This window comes from Salvelinus namaycush, chromosome 2 (genome assembly GCF_016432855.1).
Source record: "Salvelinus namaycush isolate Seneca chromosome 2, SaNama_1.0, whole genome shotgun sequence".
Classification (NCBI taxonomy): domain Eukaryota; kingdom Metazoa; phylum Chordata; class Actinopteri; order Salmoniformes; family Salmonidae; genus Salvelinus; species Salvelinus namaycush.
Genome location: NC_052308.1, coordinates 7234581 through 7252454, shown reverse-complemented (window position 1 = coordinate 7252454; position 17874 = coordinate 7234581). Strand labels below are relative to the sequence as shown.

The 17874-nt window shown below is 45.5% G+C and overlaps 1 protein-coding gene across 2 annotated transcripts in view; it reads left to right on the top strand.

Annotated features, from left to right (window-relative positions):
- The window catches only part of arhgef3 (Rho guanine nucleotide exchange factor (GEF) 3), a 63091-nt gene extending 46581 nt beyond the window's left edge, over positions 1–16510 (top strand). For both annotated transcript variants that reach the window (XM_039007093.1, XM_039007084.1), the window contains 9 exons: positions 981–1088; positions 1934–2110; positions 3354–3416; positions 4181–4277; positions 4494–4570; positions 7789–8046; positions 8600–8770; positions 12659–12845; positions 13586–16510. In XM_039007093.1, coding sequence (XP_038863021.1) covers positions 981–1088; positions 1934–2110; positions 3354–3416; positions 4181–4277; positions 4494–4570; positions 7789–8046; positions 8600–8770; positions 12659–12845; positions 13586–14013 — 1566 coding nt within the window. In that variant the 3' untranslated portion in view covers positions 14014–16510. The remainder of the gene's footprint in view (positions 1–980; positions 1089–1933; positions 2111–3353; positions 3417–4180; positions 4278–4493; positions 4571–7788; positions 8047–8599; positions 8771–12658; positions 12846–13585) is intronic.
- The last annotated feature ends 1364 nt before the right edge of the window (positions 16511–17874 follow it).

Below are 17874 nucleotides of genomic sequence, written 5' to 3'. Positions count from 1 at the left end.
ACAACGAGAGGGGAGAGAGCAGGAAAGAGGAGAGAGGAGAGAGCAGGAGAGGGGAGAGAGCAGGAGAGGGGAGAGAGCAGGAGAGGGGAGAGAGCAGGAGAGGGGAGAGAGCAGGAGAGGGGAGAGAGCAGGAGAGAGGAGAGAGCAGGAGAGAGCAAAGAGCAGGAGAGAGCAAAGAGCAGGAGAGAGCAGGAGAGGGGAGAGAGCAGGAGAGAGGAGAGAGCAGGAGAGGGGAGAGAGCAGGAGAGGGGAGAGAGCAGGAGAGGGGAGAGCGCAGGAGAGGGGAGAGAGCAGGAGAGGGGAGAGAGCAGGGGAGGGGAGAGAGCAGGAGAGAGCAAAGAGCAGGAGAGAGCAAAGAGCAGGAGAGAGCAGGAGAGGGGAGAGAGCAGGAGAGGGGAGAGAGCAGGGGAGGGGAGAGAGCAGGGGAGGGGAGAGAGCAGGGGAGGGGAGAGAGCAGGGGAGGGGAGAGAGCAGGAGAGAGCAAAGAGCAGGAGAGAGCAGGGGAGGGGAGAGAGCAGGGGAGGGGAGAGAGCAGGAGAGGGGAGAGAGCAGGAGAGGGGAGAGAGCAGGAGAGGGGAGAGAGCAGGGGAGGGGAGAGAGCAGGAGAGAGGAGAGAGCAGGGGAGGGGAGAGAGCAGGGGAGGGGATGGGAGAATAGAGTATTAATAATGCTGAGGGTTTGCAGGTTGCAGATATTCTCTTTCTGTCAGCCTGTTTTCCCCCTGATGATTCTGACTGACGGCAACCTCTGGAGTTTGGATCTCTTCTTCTGTTATCCTGATGGAGTGATGCAGAATGAATGGAAGGGCATCCTAAGGCTCCTCTTCTTCTTTGATCTGCCTCACACACCAGTCTACACCCTCATCTTGTCTTCATCTATCCTGACATTTATGGGATGTTTCTTTCCTCTATGTGCTGTTAATGTTTGTATCTGACTGTGTGTTCACAACAAGTTGTCTCTCTGTGTCTACTGTATTCTAGGAGCCCAGTAACAAGCGGGTGAAGCCCCTGTCCCGCGTCACCTCGCTGGCCAACCTCATACCTCCAGTCAAGACTGCTCCTCTGAAGCGCATAGGACAAACACTGCAGGTACAACAGTACACCACATCATAAGATAGCTATGCTGACAAATATGACTACAGAGGACAACCACTGCAGGTACATATAAAGAGTGACTAAATGCTTAATTACAATAATGTCGTTAATAACACCTTACAAATACAACCTAGAGGTTTAATGCATTATCCGGTGGTTATAATGCATTGTAACGCTTGTCATAAGCATATATGACCCTCTTATAAGGTCTCATTATCATCTCATCATGATCATGATACTAAGTAACTTAGCTGATGATGTGTTTGGCCGTCGCAGAAAGCCCAGCCATATCCAGCTAATCGATTATGTTCTAAGGAGAAATCAATCACTTTCCACTAAGTACGCCAGCCCTCCTCTGACCTGTGTGTGATGTCATGCCGTAACGTGTTGTGATATGTTTTGTTCTGGCTGGTGTTGATAAGACGCACCAGTGTTATTATGCAACACGAGGCTCAGTGATTGAAAGGTGGGAACGTTCACGCCTGATAATCATTGGTACGTGTCCTCTACGATTACGTCCCAAATCGCACTACTTTTGACCAGTGCGCTACAGGGTGCAAATTAGGACGCATCCCTTATGGTACACATATGAAGGGCTTTGACCTCAAACCTGACCTCACTATCTTCACACTGGGTTTGACTAGAATAGCAGACAAGATCATCTACACACAACATTACAGTAACATTCAGATATCAGACATAAGACAACTATGTGTTTGTATTGTCTTTTCATACCCTTCTAGGTTGGTGTCCTGTGACGGTGTCCTGTGACGGTGTCCTGTGACGGTGTCCTGTGAAGGGGAATTTTTCTCATCTTTGTGCCTCTTTCTATTCCGCAGCGTTCCATCAGCTTCCGCAGTGAGAGTCGGACCGAGACGCTCATGCCTCCTCGACCATGGACGCGGCCGGCCCCGCCTGCCAACACCAAGCGGCGAGACAGCAAGCTGTGGAGCGAGACCTTTGACGTGCGGCTCGGACACCAGATGCTGTCCTCTAAGGAAATCAAACGCCAGGAGGTAATGGTTTTCCTCAGAGTTACCATGGGAGAACACTGTTACAAAATGATAGAAAATACCTGCTCACTGCTCCTGTATAGTTTAATGCAACTTTTAGACCAGAAGGTTTTCGTCTGGCTTTGATTTCAAGGAGTTTAACTAACATTACATTGGAGGTTGTGTGTGTGTTTAAACTCTTAGAATAGCATGGTTATAACATGGATGTACATCTTCTAGAATGAAATATGCTTAGATTAAGTGCCCATGGCAAAACCCAAAGCCAGAAAGAGAGATTCCCTAGTCTATGGATCCTGCCTGATAAGCACTGATGGGAAAACCACAGCCGTCTTACAGAGGAGCAACAGGGTCAGGAGTGGAGGGAGGGGCTCCAATAACATCCCAGCTGCTTATTTTTCTCTCACCCCTCTGTCTTTCGCTCTCTCTCTCCCCTCTCTCTGTCTTTTGCTCTCTCTTACCCCTCTCTCTATCGCTCCCTCATGCCCCTCTGTCTTTCGCTCTCCCCTCTCTCTCTCTCCCTCTCTCGCTCTCCCCCCTCCCTTTATCTCTCCCTCCTCTCACTCTCTTTCTATAGCTCTCCCCTCTCTCTAGCTCTCCCTCTCTCCCCCCCTCTCTCTAGCTCACCCTCTTTCCCCTCTCTCTCTGCTCTCTGTCTCTCTCTCTCTCTCTCTCTCTCTCTCTCTCTCTCTCTCCCTCTCTCTCTCTCCCAGTCTTAAACTCAGTCACAGAGGGGATCGAGTGCTATATCACTTCACAGTTTTAACAGTTAAAATTAGAAGGCCTGTCTGAAACATGCCCACCCCTCCCTCCACTGAAATGAGGCCTCCTCCTCTCAGGCCACACAGAGTAGACATCAAAGGACAGGGGATATGGGATAGGGGGTTCACAACAGAACCCAGCTGTCCGCTGGGAAGTATTGCATGTTTAGGGGTCAACGCGGTCCTATGCTTTTCTCTCTGTGTGCACAACAGAAGTCTTGTGGCTTTAGAGAGGCGAAGTGTTGAAAGCTCATCTTTCTGCAAAGACCTTTAGATTTGTCAGTCTGCCATTTGTTATTTCATACATGTAACTCCTTCTTCTAAAAAGACAGAAAGAAAGAAATGATGTTTATATGTTTTCAATGTTATTTATTTGTTCATGGTGGTAAAATAGCTGATGACTTGTTGTTTTTCTGAGATGTTTGACTAAACGAGGACCCTTGTTTCACCGTTCTCTCGTTGTCTTTACTTCCTCTGTGTGTTTGCAGGCCATCTTTGAGCTTTCTCAGGGCGAGCGGGATCTCATTGAGGATTTGAAGCTGGCCAAGAAGGTACCAGCTGCTTATTCAATCAAGATCATTTCCCTTTTTCCTTTTCATTGAGCCTATCACAGCTAAGTTATTTTACCCTGGTGATCAGCCAGTCTCCGGTTTCCCCTGTGCTCCCACAATGTGTGTGTGTGTGTGTGTGTGTGTGTGTGTGTGTGTGTGTGTGTGTGTGTGTGTGTGTGTGTGTGTGTGTGTGTGTGTGTGTGTGTGTGTGTGTGTGTGTGTGTGTGTGTGTGTGTGTGTGTGTGTGTGTGTGTGTGTGGTTTCTCCCAAGACTTTGTTACTCACACAGCACTTTCTGTGAATGACCATTAAGCTACGTGTTCTGTGAATGTCCACATGTTCTGAATGGGACGTACAAGACACCAACAGATGTTTAGGTTATTTATGTCCAATACTGTTTCTGAAAATATATTTAATATCTTCTGGACATGTCCCATTTGACGTCAGTTACCTTTCTTAGTGCTGTTTTGGAAAATGTTTTTTTAAAACTTATATTGGGTGTGTAGTTTATATGATCCATCTACGCTTGGCTCAAGTAACTTATCTGGGTCAACCACTTGTAGATGTCCACACCACAAGCTACCAATTAACATGCCAAAACCCCAAGGGTTTTTCCATCTTTAGAGCACACGCTTGATTTCAATGCTTTCAATGCTTCTAAAGCGTGTTTTAATGAAGCACATGGGTAATATAAGGGGATAAATCCAGTTTGGTTTCATTGTTACTGTTTTCATTGAAGCGTTCTCCTCTCTCTGTACCTGCAGGCGTACCATGACCCCATGCTGAAGCTGTCCATTATGACGGAGCGTGAACTCACCCAGATCTTCGGAACCCTGGACTCCCTTATTCCGTTGCATGAAGGTGAGAATGGAAGCTTGTGTAGAACCATAGGGAAACCTCACACAAACACAGAAGCCATCACACACAGAATCACGCACACACAGAGTCACGCAGGCACACATCCACACACACACACACAAACACACACGCACGCACGCACGCACGCACGCACGTAGTTCTTACACCTAAAAGAGCCGTTAGACAGAGGCTGAGACCTTCCTCCCTCTCATCCCTCAGATCTACTGAGTCGACTGCGAGAGGCCAGGAAACCAGACGGCTCTACAGAAACTGTGGGACACATTCTAGTGGACTGGGTAAGACCATTCCGCCTGATGTTATAATTCTGTTGTAATAATATAGGGTGGTGAGGGTTTCCTGGCTATATGACCTAAACAGGAAAAACGGATAGATTAACTTTATTATCTAATTGTTTTAATAGTTTTAATTACGATTTTTACTTTGCGAGAAATCAGGCAGTTGTATGTTCATACTACACATGCCCAAGGTGGGAGTATCTAACAACCAACCACATGTACTTCTGTAACAAAGTAGAGAAGAGGGTTGTTACAGAGATCCAGTTTAGTCTATTAATCAGGTTGACAGGCATGTCAAATGTCCTGCTCAGGATTAGCATGATTTTTGTGTCACATTCTTTCTACAGCATCAATTTACTTGAAACTTTTCTGAGGAAGGACTTCAGCCATCCAGAACACCAAAACAGCTAGTTTACGAGGCAGCCTGAGATGTTTGTTTTCCATAATGGAGCTATCTTATAAAAACAGATTCATCCCCTGTGTCTTAAGGAACTTTTGGCCTAGTTCTTTTTTGATTCCCAATTATCTCTTTCTCTCTGTGTGTCTGTGTGTGTCTGTGTGTCTGTGTGTGTGTGTGTGTGTGTGTGTGTGTGTGTGTGTGTGTGTGTGTGTGTGTGTGTGTGTGTGTGTGTGTGTGTGTGTGTGTGTGTGTGTGTGTACTCAGAGCTCTGTCAGTTGACCTCTGGGGTTTACACAACAACAGTAGCTGTTGTTGACCCAGAGAAACTTCTATTGGTGTGAAGTCAGGTTACCCTGTGTGGAGGTTGAAATCAAAGCTCTTAACTAACATGCAATCTTAACTTCCTCACAATACGTGCAGTAACACTTTAGCTGGACAGTGAGCTGGAACCAGGCTAGTTCTGCTGTGTTGTGAAGTGTGTTAGTGTGTCCAGGGCTGTTTGTTAGTGTAAGGATGCTGAGCAGCTCCTCTACCATCCCTCCATCCCTACTTCCTGTTTACACTAGGTAGTTATGGAGGAAAACAATGCATGCTTGACAGGAACGCGGAGAGCCTCTGCTTCTCAGCTGTTTACTTGCCCTAGTTCCACCTCTCCTCTGAACTCCGTTCCACTGCAGAAATATGTCAATGTGGTTGCATAATAGAGTACATATTTCCCAATTCCACTTCATTTCCATGGTAGATGGCCTTCATTTATCTATCGGTTACATTAACACTGTGACATCGTTCTGGCTCTGACTGCACCAGCCCAGTGACATTCCTATAGTGTCAATGGGATGTAGACCAGGTACAATATATATTGAATAGATCTGGTGGTCCATTTAAAGATGAAGAGACTTGTTGTATGGTAGACCTACACAGAGCTAGAACCCAAATCAAATCAAATGTTATTTGTCACAGGTGTAGTAGACCTTACAGTGAAATGCTTACTTACAAGCCCTTAACCAACAATGCAGTTTTATGAAAATACAAAAAAAAATAAGCATGAAATAAAAGTAACAAATAATTAAAGAGCAGCAGTAAATAACAATAGCGAGGTTATATACAGGGGGTACTGGTACAGAGTCAATGTACGGGGGCACCGGTTAGTCGAGGTAATTGAGGTACTATGTACATGTAGGTCAGGGTAAAGGGGGGGGGGGGGGGGGGGGGGGGGGGGTGTAAATGCAAATAGTCCGGGTAGCCATTTAGCTGTTCTGCAGTCTTATGGCTTGGGGGTAGAAGCTGTTAAGGAGCCTTCTGAACCTGGACCATGTACTCCTGTACCGCTTGCCTTGCAGAAAAAGAGAACATCCTATGACTACGGTGGCTGGAGTCTTTGATAATTTGTAGGGCTTTCCTCTGGCACTGCCTGGTATAGAGTTCCTGGATGGCAATGAGGGGGAATAGGCGTTGTTGTGCCCTCTTTACAGCTGTCTTGCAACCATGATAGTTTGTTGGGGATGTGGACACCAAGGAACTTGAACCTCTCAACCTGCTCCACTACAGCCCCGTCGATGTGAATGGGGGCGTGCTCGGGCCTCCTTTTCCTGTAGTCCACGATCATCTCCTTTGTCTTGATCACGTGGTACCACACGGCCAGGTCTCTGACCTCCTCCCTATAGGCTGTCTCATTGTTGTTGGTAATCAGGCCTACCACCATTGTGTCGTCGGCAAACTTAATGATGGTGTTGGAGTATGCTTGGCCACGCAGTTGTGGGTGAACAGGGAGTACAGGAGGGGACTAAGCACGCACCCCTAAGGGGCCTCCGTGTTGAGGATCAGTGTGGCAGATGTGTTGTTACCTACCCTCACCACCTGGGGGCGGCCCGTCAGGAAGTCCAGGATCCCACTGCAGAGGGAGGTGTTTAGTCCCAGGGTCCTTAGCTTAGTGATGAGCTTTGAGGGCACTATGGAGTTGAACGCTGAGCTGTAGTCAATGAACAGCATTCTTACATAGGTGTTCCTTTTGTCCAGGTGGGAAAGGGCAGTGTGGAGGGTAATAGAGATTGCATCATCTGTGGATCTGTTGGGGCGGTATGCGAATTGAAGTGGGTCTAGGGTTTCTGGGATGATGGTGTTGATGTGAGCCATGACCAGCCTTTCAAAACACTTCATAGCCACAGACGTGAGTGCTACGGGTACATAGTCATTTAGACAGGTTACTTTGGCGTTCTTGGGCACAGGGACTATAGTGGTCTGCTTGAAACATGTAGGTATTACAGACTGGGTCAGGGACAGGTAGAACATGTCAGTGAAGACACCTGCCAGTTGGTCAGCACATGCTCTGACTACAAGTCCTGGTAATCCGTCTGGCCCTGCGGCCTTGTGAATGTTGACCTGTTTAAGGGTCTTACTCACATCGGCTACGGAGAGTGTGATCACAGGCTAGCCAATAGGAAGGCTAGCCTAGCTAAATAGGCAGGCTAGCCTAGCTAAATAGGATGACTAAAGACAGTACAGTATAGGGAGAACAGAGATAAAGTTGTCTGGCTGGCTGTTACTGCCTGAGCAAGATGAGATGATGACTTTAAGGAATGAAAAGTAATAAAGTCGGCAAATAAAAACTGAGCACAACTGAAATATTTGATCAGATATCGAAAACCGTGATACATTTTTCCTCCGACCTCAAAAAGAATTATGGAACATGCACACTGCATAAGAGATCCTGCAATAAATATTAACTTGACTGAAGGTGAAACTCAATTACTGACCTCTCTCTCCCTCCCTCTCTCTCTCCCCCCCTCTCACTCTCTCCCCCTCCCTCCCCCTCCACCAGTTACCATGCCTGGACTCCTACAACTCATACTGCAGTAACCAGGTGGCAGCCAAAGCTCTGCTGGACCATAAGAAGCAGGACCACCGGGTGCATGACTTCCTGCAGCGCTGCCTGGAGTCGCCCTTTAGCAGGAAGCTAGACCTGTGGAACTTCCTGGATATACCCAGGAGCCGGCTGGTCAAATACCCTCTGCTGCTCAGGGAGATCCTCAAACACACACCTAACGACCATCCGGACCGTCAACACCTGGATGAGGCAGTGAGTGGATTTGGTGATAGACATGAATGCATAAACACACACAACCCTGCACTAACACTCCCCCACCCACAACCCCCCCCCCCCCACACACACACACACACAACCCCCCACTAACACCTCCACACACACAAACCCCCCACTAACACCACCACCCCCCCCCACACACACAACCCCCCACTAACACCCCCACCCCCCCCACACACACACAACCCCCCACTAACACCCCCACCCCCCCCACACACACAAACCCCCCACTAACACCCCCCCCCCCCACACACACACAACAACCCCCCACTAACACCCCCACCCCCCCACACACACAAACCCCCCACTAACACCCCCCCCCCCCACACACACAACAACCCCCCACTAACACCCCCACACACACACAACACCCCACTAACACCCCCCACACATACACACAACCCCCACTAACACTACCCCCCCCCCCCCCCCCCCACACACACACACACAACCCCCACTAACACTACCCCCCCCACACACACACACAAAAACTTAAAGCACACTTTTCATTCCCTCTTCTTGTCACCAGATCAACATGATCCAGAGCATCGTGGCTGAGATCAACACCCAGACGGGCGAGTCAGAGTGTCGTTTCTACAAGGAGCGCCTCCTCTACCTGGAAGACAGCCAGAGAGACCTGCTCATTGACAGCTCCCGCATCCTCAGCTGTCACGGGGAACTGAAGAACAACAGGGGTGCTGTGAGTAGAGCTGCCTAGCATCGATCACTATTAACGCGTTGGAGTGTAACACACAGCAGACCTGCTACACCACACAGCTATAAAAATTTTAAAAAACTACAATAACAGGTAGCTTTCGTCATGCAAACACAATGCAAACACGACTCAGTGTAGCAGCTCTTTAGCGGTAAAACGGCATGGCAACATCTGATGACAGGGAGTTCAAATGCATACTAACACTCTACTGCTAGGTACGCCTTCTGATGTAAGTAAGGTCAACGCTGAGGATATTTGTTTGGCATTGAATGAGGCACAGTTTTACGTTTGTACCGTACAGAGATATGAATGACCTCTAAATCCACACAGACCTGTGATGGTACGAGCAAACCCTTTGACCATGACCCCTAAAGCACCTCACTCTGTCACCACATATCAATACGTCTACTGGGGTCAGGGGTCAGCTCTGAGAGCATTGGTTCACCTGTAGGCCCTCGCTGGGGCATCTTTCCTGCTGAGGGACAAGAGGTTTCTGAGGTCAAGGACAAGAAGACCGATTTCTGAAACATCCAGTCAATCACTCTGTTCCGTCAACACTGTTACATAAATTACATAACAACCACAGGCAGGCGCAGGGCGGCCGGGGAGAGCAGAGAGAAGGTGTAAGCTAACCCATCGCCAAGCCAGAGGGCAATGTCCTTAAACATGCCTAGGACACACTCTAACATAGGCTTACAACACGTGTGGCTCCCGAGTGGCGCAGCGGTCTAAGGCACTGCATCTCAGTGCTAGAGGCGTCACCACAGACCCTGGTTCGATTCCAGGCTGTATCACACCTGGCTGTGTTTGGCAGTCCCTTAGGGCGGTGCATAATTGGCCTAGACTTTGTCCGGTTTAGGGTTTGGCTGAGGTAGGCCGTCATTGTAAATAAAAATTTGTTCTTAACTGACTTGCGTACTTAAATAAAGGTGAAAATATATAAGAAAGAAACACATGTGCATAGTGTGTGTTTAGAAAAAAACATTATCTGGTGACATCCTGAGGAGATGATTGGGCTCTGGGTGCCGAAGTGAGGAAAAAACATTATCTGGTGACTTCCTGAGGAGATGATTGGGCTCTGGGTGCCGAAGTGAGGAAAAAACATTATCTGGTGACTTCCTGAGGAGATGATTGGGCTCTGGGTGCCGAAGTGAGGAAAAAACATTATCTGGTGACATCCTGAGGAGATGATTGGGCTCTGGGTGCCGAAGTGAGGAAAAAACATTATCTGGTGACTTCCTGAGGAGATGATTGGGCTCTGGGTGCCGAAGTGAGGAAAAAACATTATCTGGTGACATCCTGAGGAGATGATTGGGCTCTGGGTGCCGAAGTGAGGAAAAAACATTATCTGGTGACATCCTGAGGAGATGATTGGGCTCTGGGTGCCGAAGTGAGGAAAAAACATTATCTGGTGACATCCTGAGGAGATGATTGGGCTCTGGGTGCCGAAGTGAGGAAAAAACATTATCTGGTGACATCCTGAGGAGATGATTGGGCTCTGGGTGCCGAAGTGAGGAAAAAACATTATCTGGTGACATCCTGAGGAGATGATTGGGCTCTGGGTGCCGAAGTGAGGAAAAAACATTATCTGGTGACATCCTGAGGAGATGATTGGGCTCTGGGTGCCGAAGTGAGGAAAAAACATTATCTGGTGACATCCTGAGGAGATGATTGGGCTCTGGGTGCCGAAGTGAGGAAAAAACATTATCTGGTGACATCCTGAGGAGATGATTGGGCTCTGGGTGCCGAAGTGAGAAAAAAACATTATCTGGTGACTTCCTGAGGAGATGATTGGGCTCTGGGTGCCGAAGTGAGGAAAAAACATTATCTGGTGACATCCTGAGGAGATGATTGGGCTCTGGGTGCCGAAGTGAGGAAAAAACATTATCTGGTGACATCCTGAGGAGATGATTGGGCTCTGGGTGCCGAAGTGAGGAAAAAACATTATCTGGTGACATCCTGAGGAGATGATTGGGCTCTGGGTGCCGAAGTGAGGAAAAAACATTATCTGGTGACTTCCTGAGGAGATGATTGGGCTCTGGGTGCCGAAGTGAGGAAAAAACATTATCTGGTGACTTCCTGAGGAGATGATTGGGCTCTGGGTGCCGAAGTGAGGAAAAAACATTATCTGGTGACTTCCTGAGGAGATGATTGGACTCTGGGTGCCGAAGTGAGGAAAAAACTTAACGTTGTGGACTGTCAGTCAGAGAGAGGGGCCGGAACATTTGTTTCATCTCCTCCCTTCAACCAAAGCCTTTAATTTGGGTTTTGTTCACCATGTTTGTACCGCATGGTACAAATTGGAAGCACCTGGTCACGTGTTGTTAGATGTTAGACGTTGTTTATATCCCGATCCATCATGGGGTGGTAGTAGTAGCATACTGGTGGTTTGGGTTTTGATACGGTTCAGTTCCCACCATCGCTCCTGCTTCAACCCAGCAGTAATAACAGGGTAGTGGTGGTGTGGAGAGGGACGGAGAGAGAGGGAGGGGGAAAGAGGGAAGGAGAGAGAGAGGGAGTAATCCCAGGAAAGGAGAGACAGAAGGCTATTAATCAGGCTGTGCTACGCTAGCTCACCATGACCGACCCAACCGGAGGCACACACAGCCTTTCAAGTCTGGTGGGGAAAAACAGTGAAACATTACCATATTGTGTTATAACAATCAACCAATAAATCCACATGTATTATACGGAAAAATGACTAAAGCCATTACACTAAAGATCTGCACATTCATTTAGCTATTTTTCTATTGGCCATTTTTGTTTTATCAACTGTTAATTTGAGAAGAATAGAAGGCTACAGGTCGTTAGAATCAAGGTGAGGTCGGGTCAGTGTGACTCACAGTCGCCTAACATGCCTTTGTCTCTGTCTATCTGTGGTAAAGTGTTGTTATTTAAGGAGGAACTCTGACACAGAGAGAGAAATACAACCATATGAAAGTTTCTCTTGTTTCATCTTGTCACGCTGGTTTCACCTAAACCAGCCCATTGAAACGTGAGGGTCTTCATTCAGACACACAGAGCCTGTACTCACATCCGCCACAGATGTTCTGTTCCTATATGGTCAACCATGACCGGCTTGTGTTCTATATTAGACTCGTTCTTATACCATCTTATAACAGTATCTCAGAAAGGTAAAGAGTTGTTTTTAAGGGAAAATGGAAATGTTGAGAGAAGACAAATCCCTGTTTGATGGAGTATTGTTAGTGGGTGTTCTATCGTCAGGGTTCACTGTATTCTTACTCAACACACCCTGGATGCCTCTACATCACATCTCTGCTGAAGTCTGTTACAACATTATATAACTTCTTTGTCTCTACTCCCTTAAAAGTCTTCCAGTGTTTACTAAACACTGGTCCTCTTAAATGAAACAGTGGAAGTGTTACAGGAACACATCATTCCTTCCTACTCCAGTTCTGAACTTGAAATAAAAGTTGAAGATGTTCTCTTTATGTATCATGCAGTGGCAGCTCCATGAAGCCATTCATCACATGGAAAGGAAAGAAATGTGCCAAAGTATCTCTGAGAGTTGTGTATGAAATAGAGCGTGTAAACTGGAGTGTGTTTACAGTAAAGATGCCACCCATGCTGGTGTTGTTCGTACTATTTTCTAGTCTGAGGAGATTTTCTGGGAGTAGTTGGCCTGCTGCTGAAATATCTGGCCCTGTTTGGTCCAATGACCTTATTTCCAATGTAGCTATGAATTGTATTGTGTTATGGTGTATTGCATTTTTTGTTATTGCTTACTGCTGCCTCCAGGGCTCCCTTGATAAATATATTCTAATGAGATCCCATTGAGTAATCTGGATAAATATGTTTTAAATGAGGAAAAAGCAGCAGACCCTTACACCTTCCTTTCCCCTCGTTCTCCAGAAGCTGCATGTGTTCCTGTTCCAGGACGTGCTGGTCATAACCAGGGCCATCACCCACAGCGAGCAGCTGCACTACCAGCTGTACCGCCAGCCTATCCCAGTCAGAGAGCTGCAGTGGGAGGACCTGCAGGACGGGGAGATCCGTCTGGGGGGCTCCATCAGAGGGGCCTTCAGCAACAATGAGAGGAGTGAGTGTTTAATCCATAGAATTACATATAAAACACTGGAATATGAATTATAGGATCTCTATGGTTTATCCCTAGTGGATAACGACTGTGGCTGCCGATAACTGGAGCTTGACACCCCTATCCTATTAATAATAACTGGAGCTTGACACCCCTATCCTATTAATAATAACTGGAGCTTGACACCCCTATCCTATTAATAATAACTGGAGCTTGACACCCCTATCCTATTAATAATAACTGGAGCTTGACACTCCTATCCTATTAAAAATAACTGGAGCTTGACACCCTTATCCTATTAATAATAACTGGAGCTTGACACTCCTATCCTATTAATAATAACTGGAGCTTGACACCCCTATCCTATTAATAATAACTGGAGCTTGACACCCCTATCCTATTCAAAATAACTGGAGCTTGACACCCCTATCCTATTAATAATAACTGGAGCTTGACACCCCTATCCTATTAATAATAACTGGAGCTTGACACCCCTATCCTATTAATAATAACTGGAGCTTGACACCCCTATCCTATTAATAATAACTGGAGCTTGACACCCCTATCCTATTAATAATAACTGGAGCTTGACACCCCTATCCTATTAATAATAACTGGAGCTTGACACCCTTATCCTATTAATAATAACTGGAGCTTGACACCCTTATCCTATTAATAATGTGGTCATTAACTTGGAATCGGCCTGTATCTAACTTCATCTCTCCTCTCCTTTCCCACATCAGCCAAAAACTTCTTCAGAGTGTCGTTTCATAGTGGCGGCCAGCTCCAGTCCCACTCGTTCCAAGCCAGCGATGCCTTCAACAAACAGCAGTGGCTCAACTGCATCCGCCAGGCCAAAGGAGCCGCTGAGTCGGCCGTGGGGGTGGTGATTCCTGTAGGGGTGGGAACCAGTAGCAGTGACCCAGACCCCCGTCCAAGCCTACTCAGCCCCCAGAGACCTCTGAGTCCTACAACACCTCCCCTCTCAGGAGCACTGGCCCCCCAGCCAGAGAGCATGGACCACAGTGACAGTGACTCGTCTGTAGACTCTCCAGATTGTAGCATGGACATGGACACGACCGAGGCTTCTGACTCCACCACAGGCTGGCCTGGCTCAGCCCAGATGGACTTAACAGACTCTAGTAGCAGCAGCAGGCCAGCAGAAGTGTGACCACTGGGGTGTCAAGGCTACACCTGGGCAGTATTGGTGGTAACATGGCGATGTTCTTTATATACGGAAGGGAGGCAACACAGTGGGTGGATATTGTAGAGCACTTCTTTTCTCTACCCCTTTTTTTCATTTGTTGTTTTTCTCTTAACTTTCTTTCTATGAGACAGTGGTGTAGTCTATAGCAGTGGTATCCATGTGTCTTAGCTGTGACTGGCAGGTCTACTATGGATGTCTACATGGAGAGGAAGGCAGCCATGACTGGGACCTCAGGACAGTATTGTTGTTGTTGCTCCTGCTCTGTCTCTTGACCTCTGCTGTGGGCGGAGTCCTCCTACCCTACAGACAGCTTCCTCTCATCACCTTCTCACCACAACTAGAAACACTGCCATCACCCCTTATCCCACTGCACTACTACTGTGGTCTCCCAGAGCGAAGAGAATACATGGATGATATTCTTTTTATATATATAGAATATATTGTATGTAGGAATCTAGAGAACCTGTTGTGTTTGCAATAATTGACCCAGTCAAAATGACCAGAAGAATGTTTTCAAAGACAATCAATATGATGTTATGTTGTTGTTGTTAGGACTTGACATGGGGTTAGAGTTTATTTTGTTAAGGATGGGTTACAACAGTGTTAATGGGGCAGAGTTGTTTGCTACAGATTCTTCCCACATCTTGGCCAGAACTATGATGTTCCAGAACTATGATGTTCCAGAACTATGATGTTCCAGAACTATGATGTTCCAGAACTACGATGTTCCAGAACTACGATGTTCCAGAACTATGATGTTCCAGAACTATGGCGTTCCAGAACTATGGCGTTCCAGAACTATGGCGTTCCAGAACTACGATGTTCCAGAACTACGATGTTCCAGAACTATGGCGTTCCAGAACTACGATGTTCCAGAACTACGATGTTCCAGAACTACGATGTTCCAGAACTATGATGTTCCAGAACTATGATGTTCCAGAACTATGATGTTCCAGAATTATGGCGTTCCAGAACTACGATGTTCCAGAACTACGATGTTCCAGAACTACGATGTTCCAGAACTATGGCGTTCCAGAACTACGATGTTCCAGAACTATGATGTTCCAGAACTACGATGTTCCAGAACTACGATGTTCCAGAACTACGATGTTCCAGAACTATGGCGTTCCAGAACTATGATGTTCCAGAACTATGATGTTCCAGAACTATGGCGTTCCAGAACTACGATGTTCCAGAACTATGGCGTTCCAGAACTATGATGTTCCAGAACTATGATGTTCCAGAACTATGGCGTTCCAGAACTACGATGTTCCAGAACTATGGCGTTCCAGATCTATGGCGTTCCAGAGGTCAGCAATTGGCATCTAGAACTGGCCTCTTGGTAATGTAACCTAGTATAAACACATCACTCAGAGGGGAGAGCTGTTATTATTGGTGGGTCAAGCTGGTTTGATTAATCTATTGGGTGTTTATTTTTTATATCCTGTCTAAAGTTCAATTCTGCATTGGTGGAAAAGGGCTCATAAGTAAGCATTCACAGTAGTCTACACCTGTTGTATTCTGCGCATGTGACATTTAATTTTAATTTTAAATGAATATGAGTTTGAAAAAAATGATAGGACCACCTATTTTTCCACAAGTAGGAAGTGGGAACAGAAGCATTTTACAGCAAGTAAACAGCCCTTCCTGGAGGAAGCAAGATTCTCAGTGGTGTTAAGAGTCATTGACTGTATCAATGTCTTACAGAGAAGCTTTGTATTAAAAACAGTATTAAATTATTTACTTTTAGTGTGTTTTAGTAGTGTCAGGTTTTTAATCACCCAAAAAGTTCTTTACTCACTGGACATTTGTGTAAAAAGCGATGCTGAGACTTTTGTATTGTTTAAAGAAGTAGTCGCATGTGTCATATAGGTAAACTCAGACCAGTCCTCTGTCCTGGGTGCTCTCGGTGTTGAACTGGTAAACTAGGACTGCTAAATCGTTGCCAAAAATGTGTACGTGTCGGGTAATTATAATCTTGTGGAAGTTTACTTGTGGGGCCTCATGTTCTCTTTCATTTGTACAGAATGTCACGTGTTAAAAAATGAATCAGTTTGACCAAGTAATCACTAAAAGAAATATCCAAAATACAGTATATTATTTTGTTCTTTTGTTTTTTAAAGAAATGTATTGAAATGTATTCTTTAGGATGTCTATTTATAGTAATTTTTTTCTATGAATAAATGTTATATGCTTTTGTTTGGTTCATGCTGGAGACTAGAGGTGAGAATTATGGTTGTACAGGGAGATATGGGAAGGGCCTAAGGAACTAGACTGGAAAAGAAGGGTTTCAGAACTAGCTACTTATGTGGCTGTAGGCTATGTAAACCTTCAGACACATGCACTTGAAAGGTAAAGAGACTATATTGAAATATGATATATGAACTGACTGAAAAAGATTGACATGAACATGTATAACCAAATGGAATTTAGACTGTACCAAATAAAAGATATGAACCAAGCCATATTTGTCATGTTTATTATGGTCTGTTGTGATATTAACCTATATTCCATGTAATGACTTATCATTTTTCACATGTAGCTGTGTTCAAGAAAGTCCATTTCTAGCTATACAATGCAATTGCTATTTCACTGATAAGATTTTTACAATAAATTACAGTACATCAATACCTTAGCAGATGCTTGCTAGACTCATGACAAGATACTGCAGTTGTGATTACTACCTTTGAATCCCTCTATGTAACAACATGTTCGTCAAAATAATACAACATATAAATGTTTTATTGTCACATACACTGGATAGGTGCAATGAAATGTATTGTTTTACAGGGTCATACAATGTATTACTACAATATAATTAGAGTTTAGTCCCCATTAGCTACTGCACATGCAGCAGCTTCTCTTCCTGCGGGGTCCACTTAAAACATACAAATACATGACAATGTACAGAACAGTACTGGACAACAACATAAGATATTACATTAAATAAAAATAAATCAATAAACAATAAGAGTAAAAAAATAAACAATAATATATATAGGAAAGACACCAAGTGACATTTTTTTTAAACTATTTACACACTATTCATATATACATATTAATATTATTGTATACAGTACAGTTAAATTCAATATTTAGAAAGAATTACAACAATGTATAAGATTAGAGGATTTTTTGTGTGAACTTACAATAAAGTAAAATGTCTCACAACTATATTGGTAAACATCATACACAAAGAGAGTGAATTTTACCGGCATGGCATGGAACACCCTTAACGGCCCAACTGTTAGAAATGCTGATTACCCCTCCTCATGGGGCCTCTCTTAGCCAATAGTAGTGGCTGGGGCCCTCTTAGAAGGCGAGGTGAAAAAGGCCTAATCAGACAGGTGTGTTGGTGTACGTCCCCTGAGCCTTGGTTAAATGGTTGGTTTAATTGCCCTTTGTCATGATGCAATCACATGCAATCAGACCAAGGAGAAGACAGACACACGTTAGCTTGGATGTCAGTTTGTTTTTGCTTTCTTTACAACTCCTTATGGAATTGTCAGGCCAAGAGCACAAACAGATCTGGGACCAGGCTAGACACAATGCCCCTGTTCCCCAGAGAGAAAGCCTTATGGGTGGGTTTACAGGCATTGGCGTACCTTGTCTCCCAAGGGCCTCGCCTCATGCCAGCTCAGGTTTCTTTTGGCCATCTGTGCATCAGGCCAACAGAACAAATAGCATGTCATTCAAGAGCTGGTTATTTTAGTCAGTGAATAGGTGGAAGGATACAGTGCTTGTGAATATTTCGGAAACACAAATAAAAAAATATATACAATTAAATAAAACAAGCTACTCTTGTATAATGACTTCGTATATCTC